Source organism: Martes martes (assembly GCF_963455335.1).
Source record: "Martes martes genome assembly, chromosome: 14".
NCBI classification, from domain to species: Eukaryota; Metazoa; Chordata; class Mammalia; order Carnivora; family Mustelidae; genus Martes; species Martes martes.
In genome coordinates this window covers 73,695,056-73,711,123 of record NC_137902.1, presented here as the reverse complement: position 1 = coordinate 73,711,123, position 16,068 = coordinate 73,695,056, and the positions used below count along the sequence as shown (strand labels likewise).

The window sequence follows — 16,068 nt, the reverse complement described above, 5'->3', positions numbered from 1 at the left end:
TGGGATCACTTAGAATAAAGTTAATACTTATTATTTCTAGAAAGTTTAAGTCTTCATTACAGATAAGCTAATGAACTCATGTACAGAGATCATAATATATATGAATTTTGTTTCTAATAATTGCTTTGAAAGCAAAACAAAAAAAGAAATCAAAAGCTCAAAATTTTTTCCTAAAAGATTAATCAAGGAAAATAAAGATTAATGCATACTTTACCTGCCACCATTCTAGAAGGGGGAAAGCAATGGAAAGAGAAAGGAGTAGCAGAAATTCTGGTTGGGTTTGTCATGTAACTAAAGTTTGCCTCTGAATTCAGAAGTTTGGGGAATCTTTCCAAAATACATACTTACCAGTATTAGTAGGATGCTTTAACACTTATTCATAGTTTACAATAAATGCTGTGAGTTAATTCTCATTCTGATACGTAAGTGTTAAGGCAGACAGTGTGAAGCACAGGACTAGACAGGCACCTGTCCTGGGAGTTAACCTGCACCAGGCTCTCCTGGGGGGCAGGACAGGGAGCTGCTGACAGCCTGTTTCACCCATGAAGAAAAGGGACCAAATCTGCAAAGGAATTACTCTTAGGGAAGTGTAACATGGGTTTCTTCTCAATTATTGAATAAAAGAAGGACTCTTCTTTCCATCAAGCAGTTATCCTGCTCTGGGAAATACGTTTCTTTAGAGGAGGTAGCAGTTGTACTTTGACTTCTCGGCAACATTCAAAACCTCAAGCATTATTAGGGCATCACTAACACAACAGCACACTGTACGGTCAGCAGGTACCCACCACTCTGCCATTTAATTTGCACCGAGTCCGCTGAGAGAAGCTAAGGGAATGACAACACCGCACCAGATTAGTTTGAGGAGAGTCCCTGCCAAGTCCACAAATTCTTCACTAAAACATGCCAACTGGGTCTTCTTTCTCCATAACAAAGGGGGGTTCGGTAGGGGGAGAGAGAGGGAGAAAAAGGGGAGGGGGGAGGAAGGAGGGAAGAGGAGAAGAAACAATATCCTCCCATAAATATGTCACCAGAACACAACTTTCTTCTTAATGTTTCCCTACAACTGAAATTAAGGACACAGGCAAAGTCACATTAAAGACAGTTTTAATACAATTAATGCTATATAAGCTGAAAAATTGACAAAATATATGTATCTCCTGTAATAGTGGTTCACAGTTACAGAAATACAAATCTATACATTCAACCTAAAAGGAAATACTGTCAAGAAGATAAATTTTTAGCAGGTGTTTCAAGAATAAAACTACTCTGGATAATCAATTATATTTACTATAAGATACTTACTTCCCTGGAAGAATTCCACAGTTGAATGACAACAGCTTTACCATGTTCAGCTTAGCTCATTTCTCATGATGAAACTGTACTTATTAAAGGCTAAAAACAGATTATTTCACTAGCACCCTAAACCATTAGGTAAACGTCTGATATGTCTGAAAATTGTTAGACAATTAAATTTCAAAGATTTAAAGGAAGCCTTCAGCATTATATTTATAAGACTAACAACTTCAAGCTGCCTTTATCTGTACTTAGGTCAGGGGCCACCAAATTCCTAAGCATCAGTTAAAAAGGGTATAAACTGAGGAGCCTTGTCAAAATAGGCCCATTTTGGGACAGCTTGTCCCCGTAGAGATTAATTCTGAACAGCCTCAAAATTCTTTTGCAGTTCCAGGATTCAACAATGTTCAGGGGACTCAAATTTTACTCTAAATGCTATCATTAACTGTTTGAATCATCTTAATCAAAGCACTTCACCTTTCTGGGCCTCCGTTTTACCATTTTTAAAGTAAGAAAAATTCCTGCCAAAAAAGGCTCGTAATCTTATGCCCATAATCTTTATCTCTTTAATCTAGCTTCCTAACACTGTTTCAACATAAAATGCAAATGGAACCGTTAGTAAAACAGAGCTTCATCAACAGCATCTGCTCGTAAATTTCTTTTTGCCTTTTTAAATATATACGGAAGTAAAGGTAGGAGCACATTTAGGATACTGCTTTAGACCACAGCTGTGACTAATTCATCCAAAAATGGTCTGGGTATATTAATTAATCATGAACCAAGCACAACAGATCTCAATGATTTATTTTGACTCCAAGATGCTAAAAGTGATCAATTTTGGCTAAATTACTTAACTCTGAATCTCAATATAATGTAACAGCTAAGCATAACAATTTTACTGAGGATACCCTTAACAGTACACACAGAACTCCATCCTCTGTTAGCCTATTACCTTCCACCTGGGGAAGATTCAAACCCATAAGAGAAGAGAGTGGTGTGCCTGGAGCATTTCTGCTGATACTGGAGGGATGTTCACGTTCTACTGCAGTATACTGTATTTTATTTTCATAAACACTTCTCTTGCTATCTTTTCACTCTGACCTCTATTTCACAACACTATCCCTTGGGCCTTGCCAGTTTACTAAGTCTCTCTTCACCTTTACAGAACAAGAGAACTGACAATATTTTCAGATTGTAAGGAATACAGTATTTTCCCAATGATAAATTAAAACATGTCTTCACTTTTTCATTATGAAGACTTCTCCTGGATCTAACTTAAACTGTTTAAGCATCCTTGGGTTTTACTTGTATCCATGAATATGATGTGAAAGACTATCCCAAGTGCTTCTTACATGACTGGTTCTCATGATCATAAGCATTTAGCCAACTCTCACACTGGGTAGGTATGTGTGTGGGTGAGTGTGTGGAAGAGGGTGAAAGAGAGCACATGTGAGAGCACAGCTTGGTTAGAAAAGGTTAGACTTACAAAAACCTTTAATTACCCCCCAACTCAAAATCCTGAGTAAAGCACCCTACAAGTCTGTTGGTTGTAATGCCAAACAAACAAAAAAGTTGCAGTTCAATGTGGTGAAGACAAATACTTTAGAAATGGTCAAACGTGTTTGTAGCTTGCAAAAGAAAAGTTAAGACTTCTGCAGTATTTCTAGCAAACAAATCTGTCCACTCCCAGAAAAACCGACCTCTTTTTCTAAAACTATGAAGCAGGTCATGAGAGGACTGGAAATACCACTTCCCTTCAGTATATGATGACGACTTCTCGGGTTAGCCAGTTACTGGTTTTCATCAAATACACGCATGGTAACACAATCAAAGAATAATACTTATTTTGGAGTCCTCTTTGGAAACTTCGGGGGAACATTAACATTTTCAAAATGCCCCCAAAAAACCTTCCCCTAAAGAAACCTCAGTATTTTCTAGGCAGATAGTACACCTTAACACCTGGCAAAACATCTGGCTTTGTTGCTTGGGTAAAGACAGAGCTCTCCACATCACTGTGACACTCACTGCTGTGTTCATCACTGTGTATGGGGTAAAAGACTCCAGCTCCATCCTGGGAGAAATTCTAGCCACTGATGGGGAAGTAGCCTGCTCTAGCAGTGCCAAGCCTCGAATCACAGCCTGTACAAGAGGATGTTTCATGAAAAATCTACTGCTATGAAAATTGCCAAATTCAGGAAAGCCAAGACATTCAATCAAGGGCTTCTCAAGAGGTTTTGTCAAGAAATGGGAGCAATTATGAAATGCTTTTCTACCCATAAGTTCACTGGTTTCAGAAGGCAACATTCTACAGCCAGGATTTTAAATGCAGTCAACTGGATAAAATACAAACTCGTTTACACAGTTTAATTCTTTAACCTTAAAACTAAAAATGTGAAGTCATAATCCTTCCCTTCCTAACATAGTGTTATGCCAGGATCTTGCCAAAAATGATCTCATTAACCAAGGCAAAGAAAATGATGCAACATGAATTTTTCTGAAGAATCTTAGAGAATTCTTATTTTTTTGATACAAGCCTACTTTCATCTGACAAAAGAATCTACAGATTTCATTTGCTCTTTCATTCTTTCGTGAGATAGCGTTTTAAGCACTTGTTTTCACCAAAAACAAAGTCAAAACTGATTGGATATCAAAGATGGCAAAAAAGTTGTCAAGTCAAAGACAATGGCATAATTTTAATGTATTATTTATAATCTAAATATTAGCAGCCCTTTCATAAAACTTCCTATTGGGCAGAACCAAAGTTTAATTCTGATTAATCTGTAACCATTTAGATTTCTTTATTAACCTCAAATAGTGGCCACTGCTTTTTCCATTTAAAAAGGGGACACTGGGGCGCCTGGGTGGCTCAGTAAGTTAAGCCTCTGCCTTCGGCTCAGGTCATGATCTCAGGGTCCTGGGATTGAGCCCAACATCAGGCTCTCTGCTCAGCGGGAAGCCTGTTTCCTGTTCTCTCTCTGCCTATTTGTGATCTCTCTGTCAAATAAAATCTTAAAAATAAATAAATAAAAATTAAAAGGGGACATAATTCTTATGAAGACTCCTTATATTTTCCACATTTAAAAAATCTGTGTAATTAAAAACTATAAGCAAAATTTTATGTTCATGTATATCATGTACATTTTTAGTGAGAGGCTATAGCTTTCATCGTATTTTTAGAACATATGTCACATAAATCCTTTAAGAGCCATGAGCTTAAATCTAGTATTCTGGCTCCATAATACACAGCTTCTCTACTTTTATTTGAAATTCTTTTGATTTGATTTCTTTCCCACAACTACATACAGTATCTACTGCTCATCAACCCTGCTTGCTCTAAACTTCTACCTCTGCTTCAGCTACTGTACTTTGATTTGACCCATTTCTCTATCGTTTTCTTCCCATTCATTCTCTTTCCCCTGTGCTGCCCTGGACTTATTCACTTAAGTGTAGAACAATTTACCTTCTATATTTTTAATCAGTAAAAGCAACTGTTTCCCTCTAGATGATAAAAAAAATAAACCAAAGTAAACATCTCAGGCCCTCCACTTGAGAATTCACTCTACTACTATCATCCCAGGACATACACAACTTATAAAGAAATGTAAGGCAATCTATTATAATGAATATTTACTAAAATCAAGCACTAACATAAGATTCAGTTTTATAAACTATCACCAATACACAACACTCTGGCATCTTTAGAAGTAATTCTTAAAAATCACAAAGATAAATAAGAAATGAGGAAGGAGAAAAGGAGCCAGGAATCAATGCAATCACCAGCTAAAGTTGTTTCTGTTTGGAAGCTGAATTAAAAAGAAATTAGCTTAGGGGCGCCTGGATGGCTCAGTCAGTTAAATGTCCAACTCCTGACCTCAGTTCAGATCTTGATCTCAGGGTCATGAGTTCAAAGCCCACACTAAAAATTAAAGGAAGGAAGGCAGGCAGGCAGGCAGGCAAGCAACTTAAACTGGAAGAGAACCTTCCTGATTGTAAATGTTATTAAAACTAGAATAAATTGGGGCACCTGGGTGGCTCAGCGGGTTAAGCCTCTGCCTTCAGCTCAGGTCATGATCCAGGTCCTGGAATGGAGCCCCACATCGGGTTAAGCCTCTGCCTTCAGCTCAGGTCATGATCCAGGTCCTGGAATGGAGCCCCACATCGGGTTCTCTGCTCTGCGGGGAGCCTGCTTCCCCCCCCCCCTCTGCCTACTTGTGATCTCTGTCAAATAGATAAATAAATAAAAGCTTTAAAAAAAAAAACTAGAATAAATTTCTTCATAAAGTTTTAACGTCTCCCTCAAGAGAGTTCTTTCTCTAGATGAGTTTCTCCCTCTATCTGGAGTGGTTTGGGTTTTTCCTTCTCAGAGACAGAGAAATGTACAAAATCTCTCTGTAAGAAACATAAACTTATTTTGTCACATTTACCATCCAAAGAAATGAATCTCTTAGAAATTATTATGAAAGTTCTCCCAAGAGTTTATGTTCTCCCCTCAAACATACTACACAGATTAAGTTTGTCATTGATTTTCAACATCGTCTTTATTAGTCTTCTGAATAACAGAAGAACCTTTGACTAATCTTAATTATAACTATATCTGTGAATATTCATATCAAAGAATAACTTTCATGTACTTATAAAAGATCACACTTTAGTAGGAAATGGCATCCAAGTTATTACCCAAAGACCACTTATTCTCAAGCAAGGTTCAGAAATATCAAGCTTACTTTTGTTCAACATACTGCTTCTTTAAATGCTCTGCCAGGATTTTATGAGACCAAATATGCCATACAGTTAATGGATAAGATTTACTAGCATGATATGAAAATGCCAGCATGAACAGAAAAATTGAGAGATTCAGTCATTTGCTCATACAACAGTTAAGGTAGTAACAGATTTAAATGTTTAGAATAAAGAAATAAGGGTTACCAACCATCTTTTAAAAAAACTGTTTTCTAATGAATGCTCAAATCAAGGAAGAAGAAAGAAAAAAACATCAAATATAACTTACCTTTTTGTCTCTGGTCCTTACTTCCCCATAGAAATCTAGGGCCTCTTGTGCCTTTAAAAATTTGCCCCGATGTAATAAATATGCACAAATCATTACACCAGTTCGTCCCTTTCCAGCTTTACAGTGAATTGCTGCAACATGATTGTCATCTTCACTTAGCCATTGGTCAAGATCTTCACAAAAGGGTTTGATAAGTTCTAGCTGTGGTGGATTATGGTCTTCAAAAGGATACTGTGCAACTGTGGTAAAAGGATAACCTCAGAATTAGAAAAAAAAAAAGGTCTTTCCTGAATTGTTTATTAAAGTAGGTTAACTTTAGAAATGTTGCATATAAGCTTAATAGATGTTTAAAAGAAAAACTGAACTCCAGAGAAAAATAATTTGTTGCCTGATAATTTACCAATATTTGAATAGAAAATAGTGTTTCAACTCTTAAACCTACCCACTAGACAGAGAGGCTGAGCATTATTTTCCCCACTTAATGAAAGAAGAAACTTTGTTATGGAGAAGTAGCAGAAGTCAACATGTCAGAGGGAGAGGCAAACTCAAAATGAAATGTCATGTAGGCAGGTTTCCTGTCAGGGCTCTCAATGCATTTTCTGACAAAAGGAGTCGTAATATTTATAATATTACATCACCACAAAACATATATTCCAGAGAAGGTATAAATTACCAATCAATCAACAATGGAAAGGACTGATTTTTATACTTCATATAATAAAAATGCTAAGCATGTTATTTAAAGATGGTCTTGCAAATGTTAGTGTTATATACTACACATGATTTTAAAGGCATTTACAAAGCAGCTGCAAAAAAACTACTTATAAAAATGTATACAGTTGTAGTAAAGTGTATCTAATGAAGTTTCAGGTCTTTTCACATGAGTTATAAAAACCCAAAGTTTCTCTTTGCTTATAGTCAGACGGGTTTTGTCATTGTGTTTTTTAAGTTGCTTAGAAACAGGAGTTCAACTATATCACTATTAAATTTTTTCTTACTGGTCCCTGCCTCAGCAGTTCCATTCTATTAAAACCCTTACAAATCCTGACTGACAGCTAATGTACATAATCATCCTCTGTGTCATCTGAATATGTGAGAAGTATGCCTTCTATCTTCAGTCACGTCATCACTAATGTGGAACCGGATTCAGTGTGTCAGGTGAGTGGCCCCAGGAGACAACAATGACCATTACAGGGAGTCGCTGGGATGCTTTCACCTGGGCCTCAGCATTCCATCTTCATCTCCCCACTGGCACACAAAACAGCCAGGAAACTGTTTAAAGCTAGATAAACGTTGACTAAAACACGCTTTGCCTATAGTAAGCAGTAGCTTAAATTCACGAAAAAGGAAAAATTCTTAGTGGATCTGTACTGGCTCTCACCATTAGCGCTTCTGAATTCTCAAACCAGCTGTTTGAACGTCCATTCTAGATTGTCAGAAGGGATCACGGCAAACACATCAACATGGAGCGCATGGACTCCACCCTCCCTTTCTATCATGGTAGCATCTGCCAAGCTTCTTTACTCTCCAGGTCTCTCGTGGCTCAAGGGGTTCCACAAACAAAGATGGAAGGTTTTTGTGGGACCTCAGAAAAATTCACTACACCTAGAGAAGAACTCATTTTAAGTAGCTCCTGCTCCCTCCTGTCAGGCTCCTCTTATCCACATTTGTCATAAGCTTTTGCCCCTTTTAGGTTACGGCTCCACAGAGTTGCTCAGTTACCCTGCTTTGCTCTCCCTATAATCCCTTACTGTTAGACCAAATGCCTCCAACAGTAGACATAACCCTCTCTTTATTTTATGGTTAGTCTAGAAACTTTTCCTAATTCTTATGGTCAACCCTGCATTTTAGTATTACTACTAGTACTGGCAGGTTTATAAAATGGTAATTGCTGCCTAAAACACAACAGCAAAATTAAATTTTTCCAAATTGTCTAAGACCATCTATAAGATAAATATTTACATCACTTAATAATTGAGCTTATTCACTACTGCTATGACAATAAGATTTGGTCTATTGGTTTTAAGTTATATAACAGAAATACCTTACACGGCAGTTAATACCTACCTCTGCAGTTAAATTTGGCGGTATCATAATGTCTTTCAGCACACCTAAAAGAAAAGTTTAAATGTGATCTAAAGTTATCTTTTGCACTGGCAAAAAAAAAAAAAAAAAAAAAAAAGCATAGTAACACACATTTCCTGAACTTTTATACTGTACCAGGTATCATGCTGTTTTGTATTAACTACTTCTTTCAATCCTAACAATCCTATGAAGTAGGTAGTGTCATTATCCCCATTTTACCATTAAGGAAACTGATGTTAGGTGTTATGCACTTATGGCTTCCATTACTTGCTCACAAAACCTGTGATGCTGCTCAGGCACACACCTTCCACCCAGCTGCACGTGTACCCTGAAACTTCCTGCATGCTGAGGGAGTGTATGTTTGACTTCACCAAGTATGTACAAACACCTAATGAGTTACAGTACTGTCTTTACCCCAGAGTTCAGCATACATCGTTTTCTCGAACTAATATTTAAAAAGATAAATTTTTAAAATAGTAAAATTATAAGGGCAAAGAAAAATTAAAAAAAAAAGTGAATGACACTAATCTACTCAAAAACAACACTTACTAAAAAAATTTTTAAGCCAGACTTTTCTCTTTAACAAAGGTCATCTTTTGTCAAAAATCTCTCAGGTTATGAGTTTTAATTAAAGTCTCAGAGTAATGAAGGAATAAGAAGTAAAATAAATACAGAGTAGTAAAATGTTAACTTAGAATTACTTAAGAGCATACTAAAATTTGTCTCTTTAATAGTAGTGACATATCTGTCATCATGCACTGGTTTATTCATGGTTAATAGGTGTTTTAATAAACATTAATAAGGCTCTGAAAGGGATCCCATACTTAAAATTTGTGGTCAGCAAAATCATGGTAACTATAGCTACTAACTAAATGAGATTTTTTTTAAATTATTTAAAGTAAAACTTAGCATTTTAAAACAAGTCAAGGTCATTGTACAATCCCTTTATCTCCAATTCTGAAATTCCAAAAGTCTGAAATATCTAACATTTTCTGTTAAACTTATGACAGGCTCAATTGTGGCAGCATCCAATCTGAGTTTATGACACAGTGTGCACTCTTTAACTAATACACTTAAGAGTAAAGAGTCAAACACTTCATGCTAGGGACTGCTCCAGACCCCAGAGGGGTGTTATGTAATATTAATAAGTATATGCTTCCATGTTATCTTTCTGCAAAGGGAAAAATTCTGAATGCTGAGACACAACTGGCCCTAAGAGTTTCAAAATGTGATTGTGGACATATATGTCACATAAAGATATCTGTATGGTTCCTCTACTTTAAATGGTTTTAAATCCTAATTCACATGAAAGTTGAACTAATTATAAGCAAATCAGAATCCACTATTTTCTAAATGGTCAGACCTGAAATAAATCAACTTTCATACTACTGCTTAAAGCTTTTCCCCTTTTTCGCATATAATATATTGAGTTTTGCTCAAAAAAATCATTTAGTAATGCCATATGCATATTTATATACCCTTGCTAAATAATTTCATACTCACTCCTATGCAAAACATGACAGGTAAGAGGAAGACTGACCAAGAAAATAGCCACATTTTACACTTTCTTTAGTACAGATTAAAGAGGTCTGGTAAATAGTGAAGAATCCGTAACAGAATATTTTATAAAGACTCATGTAAAGATAGGACTTAGAAGGTGAATGACAAGGAGCAGGCTACGAAACAAAGTTCTAAGAAGCTGGTCTCATGGCAGCATACCAGAAAAAGCAACATTTTGAGTTTCACGCAGCTTTAGTCCTCTAAAATTCTCCTGCTTTTTCAGAAGCTCACACATTTGGTTTGACAAGTACTGCTTAAGACTACCATCATAAACTGATTCTCAAATATTACTGTTAAGAGGCAGAAATGGAGGAAAAATGGAACTAATGAGCTTCTACATGTCTACCACATGTACACACCTTACAAAGGAGTTTCCATGTTTTTTAATTCATAGTCACACCCATATAATAATAGAAAACATTATCTCTATCTTATATATGAGAAAGCTAAGATTTAGAAGAGCTAGGACTCAAGCCCAGGACCTCTGGTTACAAAAGTCAAACTCTTTAGAACACAGCTCCATACTTCTTCCACTTACAATACAAAATAGAGAACAGCTTCAAAAACAAAGCAATTAACAAATTCTACTCAAAATCAGCCTTCCTACTAGAGCAGTATATGGCATAAAAGATAGAACGAACAAAAAGCGACCATGAAAACATGAAAAGGTTATGAAAATCTCTACAAGTATCGATGAAGTGGATGAAGAGTATGTGAGAACATACACGGGGGCCTGTAGTGATGGAAGTGATCTGGAGGAGGGGTTGCTAGAATAAGAATGATGACTCTCTTCTTTAAGACCTTCTCCAATAACCGTGCATACGTGCACACACACGTGCATGTGCACACACCCAATTCCTTATAACTTTTGTGTGGTATGTTAGTTGATAAGTCCCTCAACAAACCAAAACTGAAGATACATAAATGGAAAATGGGATTTGGCTGGGACAAGTAGTAGGTAAATCTGACCATTTACACTTCCTTAAAATTAAAATTCAACTTAAAAGATACCATTTTTTAAAATCTTCACCTTATATTGGCTTATACGAGACAAGAGAGACGAAGAAGCATTGAAAGAGTTTCTAATGAAGGGGTTGACAGAAAGTGTAGGAAGAGATAAGACTAACAGGAAAAGCTTCCAGACAAGTGAGGCTTGCCAAAGCATTAGCAAAGTATATAGGTCTCTAACTCTCTTCAACATCACTATCACAGCTTACAAAAGAAACCTTAACAGATAAAAATTAACAACAGGTAAACGTTCATCACCAAATGATGGAGAGTTGTATGTCAAATAGAATACACGATGAAATAGAGTAACCCTTTTAAAAACAAGTATCCAGTGAACAGTTAAGGTCCTCAAAGGCAAGAAGTGTATTATGCTTCTATCCCCATCATCCTCCCTCCTCCTCTTACCCTCACCAGCCAACAGGTGGTACAGAGGAACACAGAAACATGAAATACACACACCTGCACAAAACAAATTCACTAAGCATCATCATACCCAAATTTGATTAACGTTATGAAGCTAACTTTGTACTCTGTCCTTTCAATAATTTATTGAATGCTTGATAATATAGAGATATAAACAGATTCAGTCAATTATTAAAAAGTCCATATTAAGAACTGTTCATCCGCACATCACAATTGCCATAAAAAGTTTAATATACCCTTAAATACATGTACATCTAATGTCAATATTTTAAGACTTTTCAGTATATATATTTGCAAAGACATACATCACATGGAATTAACATCCCAAAAATAAAAGAACGAAAAGAGAAACAGCTGCTGCTTGCCAGACTCACTTACCCAAAGCCAGAAATACAAATAGGGGTAGAGAGAAGGTGAAGAATGAAAAGTGACATCAGAAATCAAAACATGCTACAACCTGGTAGTTCTAGAAACTTCTGAAGTAAAATTTGGGGAGGTTAAAACAAATGACAACAAAACCAGAAAGGAAGATTGGTGTCAACGGTGGGTGGTCTGCTACCATATGTACCCATGTGACCTTGTTCAACTCACTTAACTTCTCTAGGCCTCAGATTCTGTAAAATGAGAAGGTTGGACTAAATGATCTTTCAGATACTTTCCAGTTCTGAAAGTCTATGACTCCATCAAATGGACTGGGGAAGGGGAGCTGAAATATATATACCAAAAGCTACACTCAACTAACAAAGAAACAGTTCATTAACTCTGGGGTCCAATGTTTGGAAACACAAAAATGAAAGGGCAGCCAAGTTCCCAGACTAGCTCCCCATGCCACCTATAACCATAATAATGTTAAGTGAGCCACAGTACTGACAGTGCAAGCCTAGGTCCTAAATTCTGGAAGCAGGAAGCCACTGAATACAGGAATGAAAAGAATTTCCTTCCTTTTCTTTGGATATAATGTTAAACTCAAATAAAGTTTTGAAAAAGGCAAAATCTGTCTTTGGTATCTTTCTACCTTCCTTCTGGGACTCTAAATGCCTAATCTTAAGAGTCTAAACCTGAACTGACTCACTTAATGGACTGCAGCTTTTGACACTTCTTGTTCTGTGCTTTCTTTTCTTTTTTTTTTTTTTTTTAACTCAGCTTCTGAATCTAGTTATTCAAAAGTATAAAGCTTTGTGGTTTTTATTTTCCTCCACTGAAGCATTCTGGCATCTGCTACAAGGCTTGTTGTTACAGAAGGTTAATCAGGACGAGAGGAAGATCTATGCACAGATCATGTGTAAGCTGGGGCTCACCTACACGCCAAGTCTCTGCCGCACCTTTGTCTTTCACCTTGTTACCTGTCATCCCACACCCCACCCCCAAATCTGACCATAATGGATTATCTGCCATACTCTAACCCCACCATGCCAACCACCTTCTTCCATGCCAACCTCTGCCCGCGATGCCAAGCTCCCCACCCGGAGGCCTCCAGGAGAGCCTCAGCAGATTCCTTCACCCCAACTCAAAAATGTCCTTCTTTATGAAAACTTGCCTAGAGGATACAAGTCCTATTTCCACTGTTCTCCACACAGCTCTCTTCTATACAAGTTACCTCTTCTGCAATACCATGTCTACTTATCACCTTGGACTATAAAAACTACCAGAGACTGAAATGGTATCTTATTCACCTCTGTAGCACCAGTAAGTTTTACAAGGTCTAACGTGGCAAAATCAGCATAAATGTTTGCTTCTTTGTGAATCTGAGGAAATCAATGAAAACTCACGAGGAGAAACAATAATGGTGTCTACTTTACTCTCAAGTCTTCTGAGGTCTTATCACTCAATTAAAGATAGATCACTAAATTAAAGATAGAAAAGCAACATCCTTTAAGACAACAAAGCACATAGAATCTTTCATCCTTTCTGGTGACGATTTAAATGCCCACCGAAGGCAGAAAAGAATCTTGCTCTTAAATTTGAGAAATAAATTCTACAGAAACTGTGACAATCAGGAAATGTAACTACAGATTAAAATTTTTTCTGTTGCATAATTTACAGACATCACATAGGAAAAATAAAAATCAAGGAGAAAAATAACACATTTCATATACCATTTTTTAAAAGGTAGAAAATGGGTCAATATTTTGGGAAGGAATAATAGTCTTCAAGGGCAAAAATGATAAAATATGTTCTTCCCATTTTTCTTTTGTTCTTTTTTTCCTTTTCACATCCCTACTGACAAAGTCAAAAAGAAAAACAAAAGGTTAAAGATAAGATAAACTAGCTGTACCAAGCGGGCAATCCTTACATCCCTGCCCCAAACAACAGAAACCACCCAACTCAACAATTTTAGGTAACTTATTTATGTTATACACAGTTGGAGAATACCCTAAAAGCTGTTTCAATTGAATGACCTAAAGACGCAGAATAAACAGAACCACACCCACTCTGAAGCACACCTCCATGGAAGAGGTTATTAATGCTTTAACAGAAAAGCTCTGCTGTGAATTACACTTCAAGTCACCACAAGGCTATTGGCTCAAAGATGGGCTAGACGCCAAGTCATTTAAACCAGATCAAGAAAAGTGAATGTGTGCCAACATTGTTTTGACCTCATCACTATGCTTTCTGAATGACCTAACAATGCCCTTAATTAAACATCTTGGACTAATTGTTTTAGGAACACAATTCTGTTAAAATATATCTTTAACTCTACCTGATTCTAACAAGGAAATAACTTTCACTTAATAGTTATTTTAGAAGATATTTGCAAGCATACAAATAAAAAACATACTTACAGATTGTATATCTTGTAATGGTTTTTATGCTTTGAATCCAAAAACCTTAAAACAAAACAAACAAACAAAAAGCCACCATTAACAAAAATGAGCTAACATTTGAAATTACATTTATACTATTGAGAAAACCTAAAAGACAGATTCCATTTTTCCTAATCTCAAATACCATTTAAGAAAAATAAATAAACAAATTCCAATAAATATTCCCTTCATGGGTTTAAATAATCAGGTCATTCTTAAATAATTATTACATTACACAGATTTATACAATCTGAAGTAAAGGCAGAGCTTTTCACAGAATAAATATTTTCATCTCTCTACAGCCTAACATTATGAGGTTGAGTATTAAATAAGTTATTTAAGAGGCAGCATTAGCACTTAGCTTAAGTTCATCTAGCTCATTTAGATTTGAAAAAAATAGACATGTGTAATCAAGTAATCTTAAAAATAACCTGAAAATTCAGGCATCATTTTCTTTCAAAGAAACTTTCCATATCTGAAAGATCCAAGTAGTAACTATTAACTCCATACAAAGTTTATTAAGTATTTTCACATATATATTCTCAGCTGATGCTCACAGACATCTGAGAGATAGCACTTATTCACATTTTACAAACAAGGAAAGTAGGAGTCAAAGAAATTATAAAACTCGCCCAAGGTCATACAGCTAATAAGCCAAAGAATTGAAACCAAAGACCCCCCCCCTCCAAACAATTACAAAACTCAACAAGAGCAAAACAAACAAACAAACAAACATACAAACCTAAACAAGAGCAACAAGTACAGCCAATAAAAGCACTTACCATGTGTTTTTACCACATGTATGTACTTTATGTATACATTTGTTTACCCTTAGGAGGTAGATAATAGAGGAGAGAGTTTAGAAAAGTATAAGCTGAGGAAACAGCAGGATAAACAGAATAAAAAGACAAATGGAAAACAAACGAGAAGATTTAAAGTTGAGGAGTTTCAACTTATGAGTTCTAGAGAAAAGAACAGAAAACACAAGGAGAAGAAATCCAAGATATAACTCAAGAATAATACCCCAAACTGAAGGACAGGAGTTTCCCAAATCAAAGGATACAATGAGTATTCAGCAAAAGTGATGAAAATAGACCCAAATACAGCATATATAGCTCAGTGAAATTTCTGAATACTGAAAAGACGAACGTAGGACCCTATAAGCTGCCCAAAGGAAAGAGGTTTCATAAAAAGTATCTGGAATCAGAATTACACCGCCCTTTTTAATGGCAACACTAGCAGCTAGAAAACAACTTCCAGGAAAAAACCTTCTGACTATTCCCAGCCTAGAATACCATACCAAAAGAGACATTAAATCAAGTGTGAATATATAATAAAGGCATTTTTTAAACAAGAGAAATCCAAATAATTTTGCTGTCCACACATTCTCTCTCAGGAAGTTACTAGAAGATGTGTTCCACCAAAACAAGGTGGGAAACCAAGAAAGAGGACGATTCTAGGAACTGAAGAATCCAACTCATGAGAAGGGGAAAAGGGAATCCTCAGAATGATGGTGAAGGAACATCCGAAGTAGACAGCTATAAGGCAAACCTAGGGAACAACTGACCCAGCTCACGGTAGATCACAAGGCTCCTGAAGAAGAGAAAATCGATTTAATGCCCAATGGGCTTGAACATGTTAAGAGATTTATATAGTTGAGGGATAAACTGAAGTTATGAACATAGAGACTAAAGAAGCTAAGAGAAAGAGAGAGAGAGAAATTTTACCTCCAGGGAAAATAAAATGCTCAGGAAAATACAGTTATAGTACTCAACTGTAAATGGCATTTATCTAGTCATAATCACATAAAACCCAAAATTGATATAACCAAAATTACAATTTAGCTACTACAAAGAGGGTTGAAAATATGTGTGGTTGGGTAGAGAG

The 16,068-nt window shown here is 36.2% G+C and overlaps 1 protein-coding gene across 1 annotated transcript in view; it reads right to left on the bottom strand.

Moving 5' to 3' along the window:
* Positions 1-16,068, bottom strand: part of PTEN (phosphatase and tensin homolog) — a gene marked incomplete at its 5' end in the record, with an annotated part of 85,711 nt that overhangs the window by 18,606 nt on the left and 51,037 nt on the right. The window contains 3 exons of the mRNA XM_080822940.1: positions 6,302-6,540; positions 8,369-8,412; positions 14,161-14,205. Of these exons, the coding sequence (XP_080679066.1) occupies positions 6,302-6,540; positions 8,369-8,412; positions 14,161-14,205 (328 nt within the window). The remainder of the gene's footprint in view (positions 1-6,301; positions 6,541-8,368; positions 8,413-14,160; positions 14,206-16,068) is intronic.